The following is a 13,181-nucleotide window of genomic DNA, read 5'->3' as shown; positions in this document are numbered from 1 at the left end:
ATACAGAAAAATGGAGCAATATGAAATAAGAGATAGTATGGAAAGTAATGAAAAACTGAGAGTATTATGTGAAGTTGAGAAGAGTAATCAGGACTGTGGGCTAGATGTTCATTAATTTCCAGGGCTGCCAACAGATAGTTGTTGGCCTTTGTCCAACAAAGGGGTATACAAAATTACTTGTCCTGATTGTGGTAAGTTTTATATTGGTCAATCAGGCAGAGACATAGCAGCTAGACTGGCTGAACACGAACACAGCTCGAGGTTGCAGGATTAAGACTCCACATTTTCTGAGCATGTACTGAGTGAGGGCTACAACTACCAGCCACAATCCCATGTCCATCACTTTGCAAACAAAAGCCAAAGACTCAATATGTTTGAAGCCCTAGGAATCAACAAAATTCTAGGCCACAGTCATGATTTAATCTTAAATGACCAAATACAGCTTAATACTTCCACTTTCACTTTTCCATCACTTCCCACACTATCTGTTCCTTCATATTGCTCTGTTTCCCTGTATTTATTCATTTCATTTTATTTTCTTCTGATTGCTATGTACTCCATATGTGCTGTTTTTAGGATTGTTAATTCTTTCTTTAATTTGTTTCTGTATCACTTTCCAAGTGCAACACCTCTTGAAGCAGCATTGTCAAGTACTACTTTTATTTTCTTTTATTGGGTTTGTTTACAATCTAAACAATTATGTAGGCACTGTTTTAGAGTTTAGTGTTAATGTTTTTTTCCTGTTTGCCTCCTTTATATTTATTTATTGTACAACTTTTTACCTTTTAAATTGCATAACTGCTGCACTGTTAAAGTTGACATTTACTGTGTGTGTGTGTGTGTGTGTGTGTGTGTGTGTGTGTGTGTGTGTGTGTGTGTGTGCACCTTAATCTAGATGAGTAAGATATTTTCCAATGGTTTTTTTTTACGAATATTGTGACTTCTTTGGTGGTGATAGGCAGTTAAACTCTGATGATTGCCTTGTAAGCCAAAACCAGGTTACCCTCAATAAATTAATCCTGTAGAACATATGCAATATAGTGGTTTTAATTTATTATTATGTTGTTTTACTAAGAACCGATGGAAGAACCTGTTACCATAAATTTACATAACATATAATATGGATTTGCAGTCTTGCAGTGTTACTTCTTAATGCTTCTCCTAAACAATACCTGTACTACTGTTACCTCACCTTCCTTCCACCTAAGCCTACTATGCTCGATATCCCTTGTTTGTTATTATAGATCTCACCTTCCCCACTCATTCTCCACCTACATGTGTTAATATTGTTCTGTTCAACTCAATGTATATGTAGTAGGTATTGTTGTAATGATTGAAGTGTCATTAGTTGATATATTTGTCAACAGGATGTTGTGTGACATGTGTTCAGTGTTCACGCGAATGCAGTATCACTTGGCCATGTCAGATTCATCTATTCGTAATTTCTGCAGCTATGCTTGTGTCATGAAGTTTCAAGAGCAGTACAAAAATTCCACTGCTGAGACATTGACAGCTAGTACTCCTATCCCAACAGGTAATATGCTACTACCATCAACTATTTATTTTGATAATATGATCATAAAAATGCACTTGCAGTGAAACATTGCATTTTCAGCATATGACATTTAGCAACACAGCATTGCCATGCTCCATTATATTGAAGAATGCATAAACTTCTTATGTAGTGGTCTGTGTACACAGTAATTAAATATGTAGTTATTCTGTTGCTTTTCACAACTGCCATTAATGTGACATGTGTACAGTGAACTCCTTTTCATCTGTGAATACAGTTGTGTTTCAAGCACATTTATTTGTCTTGGTCAAGTAATGATAGAACAATCATTCTCCTTTTTTTTCTTGTGGACAGTTGATGTTTGTTGTAAGAGATACAAAATGATAAATATTATCCACCAGAAACACTGGCATGAATAAAGATAACCAGTGCAGTATGTAGGGGAAATGTTGAGTAGTATGAAGGCACATGAACAAGAAGTAACTGTGGAATTGAATGCAGCCATTCGATGTAGCATTTGCAAAATAGTCTTGGGCGATATTCAATTTAATGATATTGCATAACACAGACAACATAATACACAGAACAATTAGTATTCCATCAGTAACTCTATACTGCAGCTCTGTGGCTGTAGCAGACAGACAGACAGACACTGTGAGCTGCCTTGCAAGACAGGGCAAGTGAGGCCAGACAAAAGTGTTGAGAAACTACGTGTTGGCATGGCAAGTGCTAGAGGACAATGGAGCCAATTGTTCCTTTGAATCATAAAGCATAATAAAAGAAAGCTAATATTATCATGTTAGGACATGGGAAATTCAACAGACCATTCTGCATAAATGTCTTGAAAGTGATACTGTTCAGGCCCATGTTATTACTGAGCTAAAAGGCTTACTATTAACCGGTCTCTAAAGGCATTGATACAAGAAAAGTTTAGGGCTGGGGTTTAAAAAGATGAGTTACTGTGTTAAAAATAGTGCTTATTTATATGTCTTACTGCATTCTCTTATGTATTGAATAGTTATCTTTACACATATATTTGCAAATGAGGTCTTGGAAAACTTAAGTCTATTCTTGACTGACATCATTTGTGAACTGCAGTAATCTGTGATGGTCAAAGTAAGTATTCAACTGTATATACCATGTTTGCAGGATTTATCATTTTCAGTTCAAAGCACAGAAATCAGTGGAGTGTGACTAAAGCTGAATCAAACTGTCTTTAAGAACTTTTTTGTGCTCATCCCAACTTTTGCCCATCTCATGTAACTGTGTTTTGTATATCTGCAAGTTATCTTGTATTCTGTGTCAGTTTGAGTTTTCTGAGTTGTGCATTTAATTACTAAATTTTTAGTAATTTAACCACAAAATATTGAATAGTTGTTCCGAAATTCAGAAAATGGTTATCCTTCTAAATTACTTTCCATGTGCTGATATGTCTTACTGCATTGCATCTGGGTACAGGATTTTTGCAAACTGGTGTAACTTTGGTGCTCGTATATATCCCTCCTTTGACCTGCGGGTGTAATAATTATTAGACCAAACAAGGTATGTAGTGAATGGTTTGTGACCTGAATGCTGTTTGCTTTTTCTGTGTTATCTGTTATATCAGATTTATTTGGCATCTTTGAGTTTGTGTCTGAAAAAAACTAAACAAACACATAAAAAGAATTGAACATTGAAATTCCTCTGTAGCAAGAAGACACATCTGAGAAAACAGTGAAGAGAAGTGTAAAATGTAACATAAGTAAGGTGGTGGGAAAATATTGTTTCTGTTGGAAGAAGGGGCAAAGGATCATTAAATTGTATGGTCAAGGGCACATTTGACCATCTAGTTATACCCGCACAGTGTGGTCATCTTCAGAGGCTACTTTACACCCGTCATATGGATAACACAGTGTCTCACCTCTTTCTTTGCTGCCAACACTAGCTTCTCTTCAACCGTGTTAAGTGGAAACTGTTACACTAACACATCTTTTAACCTCATGGCTCTGGTGGCCACAACATCATATAATCTTTGTCCAAGTGGTAGCCACAACATTTTAATTATAACCAAAAAAATTAAGTTATATGATTATTTTGTTTGTTTGTTGGTAGATAATTGTCTGCAGTCATGGTTAACATTGAAATCTCAATGCCACAGTACCATAGCACATTACCAGCAGAACCAAAGCAAAGTGGTTCAGCCCATCTCCACTTGATTAAGCAGTTGTGCCATGTCGTTCTGGTTTTTATAGTGTCGTGCTATAGTACTGTGTCATGTAGATTTCATTGTGTACCCTGATTGGAGACATGTATCGGCAAACAAAAAATTAATTACATAACTTTAACTACCCCCAGTACTATACCTATCTCTTTCTCTGCCCCCTTCCCCATTCATCTTTAAACTGCCCTCTCACTTACGTTCGTAAGGCAATGTGCCTCCTCCACTCAATTTTCTCAGCAGATATTCTCTGAATAACTTTCCCACCCTCCAAAATACCCCATTCACAGTACTGTATAGGGAAGATACACTCGTGTTCAGAAGAAAACAAAAACCCTTAAACGACCATAGATAGGATGTCCATCGTCTCAGGACATGTAAATTACTATGTTCTGCAGAAATGATTAGCATTTCAGCCACCTTGGTTCAGCATGTGTGCTGTTGCCTAATAGACACAGGGTCCAAATGGGCCCCGATAACATGTTTCATACATGATGGCATCAATGTGTGAAAGGCGTGTATGCCATACTGTGGTGTAGCCATCCATGCTGCATTCACCTGGTTCCAAAGTTCATCTGTGGTGGTTGGCAGTGGGTCACAGCACTGCACCTGATGTTTCACCATACTCCACAAATTTTTGATTGCTGACAAGTCTAGTGATCTGGCGAGCCAGGGTGAAAGGCTGACATCCTGTGACACCAAGAAGGCACGTGTTCATGCAGCAACATACGGTCGTGCATTGTCTTGCTGAAAAATGTTGTCTGGGTTGTTGTGCAGAAAGGGTATGGCTACAGGTCCCAGGATGTCATTCACATAAGTCACACTTGTCACAACACCCTGGACACACAACTACTGTGATTTGCGGTTGTACACAATAGAATCCCACACCATAAGGCCTTGAGTTGGCACTGTGTGCCTTGTGTGGATAGTGTCACTGTGATGCTGCACCCAGTATGCAGTGAACAAAACTGTGGCAGTTACTTTCAAACAAACAGAGTCTGGATTCATCCAAAAATACTATCTGATGCCGTTTCTGTCCCCAGTAACATTTTTCCATACCCCATTACCATCTAGCATCTTTCTACCTGTTGTTCAAAGGCAGCTGGTGAAGTAGACGCCATGCACGTAACCCGTGCAGTAATAAATGGCAACAGACTGTCACCCCTGATAGTACAGTGTGTTACACTGTTCCAATGTTCTGCCAGAGCCAAGGAGGATGCAGATATGTCCTGCAATGCCATTTGGATGAGGTGTTGATCTTCTCGGGGGGTGGTCTGGGTGGTGCGACCTGACCCATCTCCTTGTGTTTATGGCCTTCTGTGAACCATTCTGCACATACCAGTCGCACTGCTGAAACACCTCGTCCCATATGAGCAGCAGTTCACTGTATGGATGCACCTCATTTTCTATGCCAATAATACGCCCACTTTCAAACTAACTGATTGGATGGTGTGATTCGCGCGTACATTTCCGAAGCATCTTGAGTGTCTTCTCAAGTCACACTGATCTGTTACCTTCAGTTTATGTGAAAATGAGAGCTGCAAGCACATTTTACCAGTAGGTGATGTTGGGCCACTCAGATTTCTCTGTTTGTGACGATACAATTGCCCACAGTGGCAGAAATTGGCGAGACAGTTGATTGCTGATTTTCCTGTTTTGATCGGGAAGCTGGAACTACAAACTAGCGTAAAAGTTTCTCACAGTCATCAGATTAATGAACCGTTTATTCCTTTGAAAAATAGTTTTTTTTATGCTAATTTATTCTGTAATGTTCACCTCAGGCTGCAGTGTTCATTTATGTTACCTTTCTCTTTGTGGCACTCAGGGCTGATCATATATAGCTGTGTAGTTCAAAAGTGGAACCATATAGTGAGGTGGGCTAACTATTTATGCATTGTCACTAAAATATTCAGGTGTTTGATATACTCCTGGAATAGGATTTTAGTATTTGTTCGTAACTTACTCAAATAGTTATTCAGTTGTAGCATGCAGTACTGTAATAATCACTGTGTCACTCACTTCAGTAAGAGTTTTAAATTCACCACACACATTTGTGTGTACCTAGTGTGGCACAATTGTTTCAGTACAATAAATGTGCTTCTTGATACTGTGTACTTGGCTGTAAGTGTGATTATAGTGCATACGGGACATACATTTGAAGAATTATAATTTCAAATAGTTACTATGCACATGTATCAGAGAATTGAATATCATTTATGGGGATAATGATAATATTATGAAAAGGATCATTGCTACTCACTCTATAGCAATGATGCTGAGTTGCAGATAGGTACAGCAAAAAGACTGTCAGCAAGTAAACTTTTTGCCAAAAAGGCCTCCATCACAATTAGACAAAACACACACACACACACACACACACACACACACACACACACACACACACACAAACGTGCGTGCACAAGCTCTGGCTGAGAAGGCCATACTCGAGTCTGACGTTGGCAGCCAGAGACTGTGGTCATAAGTGTGTGATTGTGTACGCATGCCTGTCCTTGTCCCTGTGTGTGTGTGTGTGTGTGTGTGTGTGTGTGTGTCCAATGCTCATGAAGGACATTTTGGCTTAAAGCTTACTTGCTGACAGTCTTTTTGTTGTGCTTATGCGCGACTCAGCAATCCCACTGTATGGTGAGTAGCAACTATCCTTTCCTTAATACTCTTGTTATGCACATATGTCATTCTTCAAGTAATAATCACTCCCTCTCAATAATACTTCACTGAGAAGTAGAACATTCTATCAGTTACATAGGTCCTTGCTGCCGGTTGCACTGTCTGTCTGCCACCCATCCCCCAGTCACTTCCTGGCCCCTCCCATTCATTCTGCTCCTTCCCCCGCCCTGCACTCGGCCCGCTCCATCGCCCGCCCCGCACCCTTCCCTGCACTCGGCCCCCTCCCTCCCCCACCCCAATCTCGCGCCACTCCCTCCCCCTCCGCTCCCCTGACTTGCACTCACCCTGCTCCCTCCCCCTCCACGCACTCACTCCACTCCCTCCCCCTCCCCGGACTCGTCCCACTCCCTCCCCCTCCCCAGACTCGTCCCACTCCCTCCCCCTCCCCGGACTTGTCCCACTCCCTCCCCCTCCCCGGACTCGTCCCACTCCCTCCCTCTCCCCCGACTCGTCCCACTCCCTCCCCCTCCCCGGACTCGTCCACTCCCTCCCCCTCCCCGGACTCGTCCCACTCCCTCCCCCTCCCCGGACTCGTCCCACTCCCTCCCCCTCCCCGGACTCGTCCCACTCCCTCCCCCTCCCCGGACTCGTCCCACTCCCTCCCCCTCCCCGGACTCGTCCCACTCCCTCCCCCTCCCCGGACTCGTCCCACTCCCTCCCCCTCCCCCACCCCGGACTCGTCCCACTCCCTCCCCCTGCCCCACCCCTGACTCGTCCCACTCCCTCCCCCTCCCCCACCCCGGACTCGTCCCACTCCCTCCCCCTCCCCCACCCCGGACTCGTCCCACTCCCTCCCCCTCCCCCACCCCGGACTCGTCCCACTCCCTCCCCCTCCCCCACCCCGGACTCGTCCCACTCCCTCCCCCTCCCCCACCCCGAACTCGTCCCTCCCCCTCCTCGGACTCGTCCCTCCCCTCCCCGGACTCGTCCCTCCCCTCCCCGGACTCGTCCCTCCCCCTCCCCGGACTCGTCCCTCCCCCTCCCCGGACTCGTCCCTCCCCCTCCCCGGACTCGTCCCTCCCCCTCCCCGGACTCGTCCCTCCCCCTCCCCGGACTCGTCCCTCCCCCTCCCCGGACTCGTCCCTCCCCCTCCCCGGACTCGTCCCTCCCCCTCCCCGGACTCGTCCCTCCCCCTCCCCGGACTCGTCCCTCCCCCTCCCCGGACTCGTCCCTCCCCCTCCCCGGACTCGTCCCTCCCCCTCCCCGGACTCGTCCCTCCCCCTCCCCGGACTCGTCCCTCCCCCTCCCCGGACTCGTCCCTCCCCCTCCCCGGACTCGTCCCTCCCCCTCCCCGGACTCGTCCCTCCCCCTCCCCGGACTCGTCCCTCCCCCTCCCCGGACTCGTCCCTCCCCCTCCCCGGACTCGTCCCTCCCCCTCCCCGGACTCGTCCCTCCCCCTCCCCGGACTCGTCCCTCCCCCTCCCCGGACTCGTCCCTCCCCCTCCCCGGACTCGTCCCTCCCCCTCCCCGGACTCGTCCCTCCCCCTCCCCGGACTCGTCCCTCCCCCTCCCCGGACTCGTCCCTCCCCCTCCCCGGACTCGTCCCTCCCCCTCCCCGGACTCGTCCCTCCCCCTCCCCGGACTCGTCCCTCCCCCTCCCCGGACTCGTCCCTCCCCCTCCCCGGACTCGTCCCTCCCCCTCCCGGACTCGTCCCTCCCCCTCCCCGGACTCGTCCCTCCCCCTCCCCGGACTCGTCCCTCCCCCTCCCCGGACTCGTCCCTCCCCCTCCCCGGACTCGTCCCTCCCCCTCCCCGGACTCGTCCCTCCCCCTCCCCGGACTCGTCCCCTCCCCCTCCCCGGACTCGTCCCTCCCCCTCCCCGGACTCGTCCCACTCCCTCCCACTCCCCCTCCCCGGACTCGTCCCACTCCCTCCCACTCCCCCTCCCCGGACTCGTCCCACTCCCTTCCACTCCCCCTCCCCGGACTCGTCCCACTCCCTCCCACTCCCCCTCCCCGGACTCGTCCCACTCCCTCCCACTCCCCCTCCCCGGACTCGTCCCACTCCCTCCCACTCCCCCTCCCCGGACTCGTCCCACTCCCTCCCACTCCCCCTCCCCGGACTCGTCCCACTCCCTCCCACTCCCCCTCCCCGGACTCGTCCCACTCCCTCCCCCTCCCCCTCCCCCTCCCCGGACTCGTCCCACTCCCTCCCCCTCCCCCTCCCCCTCCCCGGACTCGTCCCACTCCCTCCCCCTCCCCCTCTCCCTCCCCGGACTCGTCCCACTCCCTCCCCCTTCCCCGGACTCGTCCCACTCCCTCCCCCTTCCCCGGACTCGTCCCACTCCCTCCCCCTTCCCCGGACTCGTCCCACTCCCTCCCCCTTCCCCGGACTCGTCCCACTCCCTCCACCTCCCCGCACTCGTCCCACTCCCTCCACCTCCCCGCACTCGTCCCACTCCCTCCACCTCCCCGCACTCGTCCCACTCCCTCCACCTCCCCGCACTCGCCCCCCCCCCCTCTCCCGCCCTGAAAGTGGAATGAGGCTCCTGCCTCAAAGTCTCTTCCTGTTGCGCGTCAATATCTGATAGTGTCACATTTAGCTGGAAACCAGGCTTGTGCTACTGTAAACCCCTTTGTTATCACCGTCCCTGTGAAGTCATGCTTCCGTCTCCCCACTGGAACTCTGCTTTTGGAACTTGATAGTGGTCTCCAGGCCCAGAAACGACTCAAGTCCCAACTCCTCCACGAATACCCTATAAAAGTGGAGGCTCACAGCACACTTAACTTGTCCCGCGGTGTTGTCTACACCCTGCTGTTGGATGATTTGACAGAAGATGAATTATCTATTGGATCAGTGCGTTACTGCTGTTCATCGAGTTACGAAGAAGGATTTGGTGCCCACTCACACATTGTCCCTGATTTTCGATCGGTTAATGCTCCCTACCAAGATAAAGACAGGCTATGAAGTCATCTCTGTGCGACCTTACATTCCCAATCTGCTGAGGTGTTATAAATGCCACCAATTCAGTCATACCATCACGTCATGTAAAAACACAGCCAAATGTGTCACTTGTAGCAGGGATGCACATGAGGGAGCCTGTCCACCTCCTTCCACTCGTTGCGTTACTTGTCATGGAGACCATGCTGCTGCTTCTTGTTCTTGTCCCATCTATCAAGACGAGCGGGCTGTTCAGGAGTTAAGGGTGAAGGAGAAGGTACCTTGTCCTGTTGCCTAGAAACTGTTGGCAATCTGTAAACCAAATGTCCCTTCGCCAGGAAGTTACAACACTGTGTTAGCCTCTCCCCATCCCACGAAAAACATGGCTACGCAAACTTGTGACTTACAATTCAGTTTGATGGTGGCAAAGTCGCCTCACTTTCAAGCTGACATTCCATTTCCTGCTTCCCGGGCTGAAGATTCTGCTACCAGTTTTTCGCCCTCACCGGCTAAGGTGGTTGCAATGCAGCCAGCAAACCGTCAATTCAAGAAGGATTATTCCCGGGAAGATTTCTTGCATACCTCGAGTTCACAGCCGTCTGGCTCTTCTGCCAATCGCCAAATGTCATCCAAAGGCAAACAGTCTTCCCCATCTCCAACTCGTCGGCCCTCTTCGACTCGTCAGTCCTTTTCAACTGACCGACACCGGGGAAGCTCTGTTGATCCCACTGAGTTTATGGACAATGATCCTCCACCTGTGGATTCCAAAGGCCGCCCTACCTCGATGGTTCGCGCTAAGCGGTGGAGTGTTTCTTCCTCCATTCTTCAGTGTTTCTAAATTTTATGGCCCTTTTACAATGGAATATTCATGGCCTTTGGTCTAACAGGGTGGATCTCCAGCTGCTCCTGCAATCGCAATGTCCACTTGTAGTCTGCCTCCAAGAAACCAAGCTACGTCCTCAAGACCATTTTGCTCTTTCCCATTTTACTTTGTTACGGATGGACCTTCTCGTTACAGCAGGGATTCCTGATCGTGGTGGGGTCATGCTGCTTCTACGAGATGTTTATCTTCCTATCCCCTTGCACACCCACCTGCAAGCAGTTGCTGCCTGTGTTTTCCTTCCCGAACTTACCTTTTTCCTCTGCACCATTTATATCCCTTCGTCTTCTGCTGTCACTAGGGCGGACCTGATGCAGCTTGTTGCTCAGCTTCCTCCACCCTTTCTGCTCCTCGGTAACACCAGTGCCCATGATCCTCTTTGGGGCTCGCCTGTCACCTGCCCAAGAGGTTTTCTTTTGGTGGATCATCTTAATCATCTTGTGTGCCTTAACACCGGTGAAGCCACGTTTCTCTCTGATTCCACACTTTGTTAATGCTACTTAGACCTCTCAAACTGCTCTGCCCAGTTCGCTCAACGTCTCGAGTGGTGTGCTCTTTCTGATACTTACTCGAGTGACCACTTCTCTTGTGTGACTCACTTGTACAATCATACCCCGCCACAGTGGCCCCACACTCATTGGAAATTCTCTCTTGCTGACTGGAGGCTATATTCCTCCTTGGCAGTCTTTGATGAATGGCCGTTTCCCAGCTGTGATGATCAGGTCAAGCACCTCATGGATGTTACTCTCTCAGCTGCCGAATCCTCTATCCCTCGTACTGCTACTTCTACCCATCAGGTCCTGGTCCCTTGGTAGACTGTGGAGTGCGGCAATGCGATTTGTGCCTGACGACGTGCGCTTCGTGTCTTTCACCGTCATCCTACATTAACGAACTACATCCTCTACAAGTGGCTACATGCACAGTGCCGTCGTGCTATTAAGGAAAGCAAGAAAGCATGCTGGGTTTCCTTCACTAGCTCGTTCAACAGTTTTACTCCATCCACTTTCGTTAGGGGTGGCCTGCACAGGCTTTCTGGGACTACCGCCCACTCCCCGATTCCTGGTGTGACTGTGGCAGGAAACGTCATAGTCAACCCTGTTGATGTTTCTAACACTTTGGGCCGGTACTTTGTGAAGGTTTCAAGCTCCACCAACTACTATCTTGCCTTCCTTCCTTGGTAACAGGTGGAGGAGGCTTGTGCAATCTCTTTTCTCCCTTTGAATTGAGAATGCTACAATATTCATTTTAGTATGAGGGAGCTCGAGCGTGCTCTCTCCTCATCCAGGTCTTCTGCTCCTGGGTCTGATAAAATCCACGTTCTCATTCTGCAGAATCTTCCTCCTGCGGGAAAACACGTTCTCCTCGATACCTACAACTGTATTTGGACTGAAGGTATATTTCCCATGCTTTGGCGTGAAGCTATTATTGTTCCCCTACCTAAGCCTGGTAAAGATAAATCTCTTCCTTCCAGCTATCATCAAATTTCCCTTTACCAACAGCACTTGTAAGGTGATGGAGCGCATGATCAATGGTCGATTAGTGTGGTGGCTGGAGTCACACTATCTTCTCACTAATGCTCAGTGTGGGTTCCGAAAGCGCCACTCAGCGTTTGATCATCTAGTCACCCTGTCGATGTTCACCATGAATAATTTTCTGCAGAAGCAACAAACAGTGGGCGTATTCTTTGACTTGGAGAAAGCCTATGATACTTGTTGGCGGACAGGCATTCTACGTACTATGCACACATGGGGCCTTCGCGGTCAGCTTCCCACTTTAATCCGGGAATTTTTAACAGACAGATTTCTGGGTATGTGTGGGTTCCCCCTTATCCCACACCTATCATAGGAGAATGGGGAGCCTCAGAGCTCTGTACTGAGTATCGTCCTCTTCATTATAGCCATCAACCCAATTATGGACTACCTTCCAGCTGGCATTTCCGGCTCTCTTTTCGTTGACGACTTTGCTATTTATTGCAGCTCCCCGCGGAAATGTCTCCTGCAACACTGTCTTCAGCGTTGTCTGGACCATCTCTGTTTGTGGAGTGTCACAAATGGTTTCCACTTTTCTGCTACCAAATCCATTTTCGTCAACTTCTGGTGGAACAAGGCGTTTCTTCCACCGTCCTTGCGATTGGGCCAAAATGCTCTCCCGTTCGTGGGTGCAACGAAGTTCTTAGGGCTTACGTTCAGTAGGAAACTTAGTTGGTCTCCCCACGTGTCCTACATGGTTGCATGCTGCACCTGGTCCCTCAATGTCCTTCATGTATTGAGTGGTACCTCTTGGGGACCTGACCGGACTGTCCTTCTCCGCCGCTATCAATCTATTGTCCGCTCCAGGTTGGATTATGGATGCATTGTCTACTCCTCTGCAGGGCCATCTATCTTACGCCGTGTAAATACAATACACCATTTGGGGATCCGTCTTGCCATTGGTGCCTTCCATGCTAGCCCAGTTGAGAGTCTCTACACAGAAGCCGGTGAACTACCAGTGTCATACCAGCGCGACATCCTACTCAGTATGTATGCATGTCGGCCATCTTCCGTTTCAGGCCACCAAATCTTTGACGCATTTTTTGATGACATTCTTGACCACCAATATGAGATGTAAGTCTCTTCTCTGCAGCCTCCTGGCGTCTGCTTTCGTCACCTGCTTCAGCAGCTGCAGTTTACATTTCCTGCCACTTTCCGAATGCGTGAGAGCCCTTTGCCACTTTGGCTTCAGGCACAGGTTTGTGTTCCTTTTGACCTCAGCTCATTCTCAAAGGATTCAACTCCTGAGCTTACCTATCACTGCAAATTTCTCGAACTTCGCTCACAACTTGCCAATAGCATATTTTTGTACACGGATGGTTCCAAGTCCATCCACAGTGTCGGCTGTGCTTTTGTCGTCAGGGATGATAAGTTTCAATACCGGCTTCTAGACTAGTGCACAATTTTTATTGTAGAGCTTTTTTCCCCCTATCAGGCTGTTCACTACATCCGGAGGCACCAGCTCACTCACTGTGTGATCTGCTCTGACTCCCTCAC

General features: G+C 48.5%; 1 protein-coding gene across 1 annotated transcript in view; it reads left to right on the top strand.

The window, feature by feature from the left end:
• LOC126183541 (uncharacterized) overlaps positions 1-13,181 on the top strand; it is a 452,784-nt gene that overhangs the window by 335,376 nt on the left and 104,227 nt on the right. The window contains exon 11 of the mRNA XM_049925611.1: positions 1,368-1,534. Coding sequence (XP_049781568.1) covers positions 1,368-1,534 — 167 coding nt within the window. The remainder of the gene's footprint in view (positions 1-1,367; positions 1,535-13,181) is intronic.

The sequence above is a fragment of the Schistocerca cancellata genome, chromosome 4 (assembly GCF_023864275.1).
Source record: "Schistocerca cancellata isolate TAMUIC-IGC-003103 chromosome 4, iqSchCanc2.1, whole genome shotgun sequence".
NCBI lineage: Eukaryota > Metazoa > Arthropoda > Insecta > Orthoptera > Acrididae > Schistocerca > Schistocerca cancellata.
Note: the sequence above shows the minus strand (reverse complement) of the source record. Positions and strands in the feature narration are given on the sequence as shown.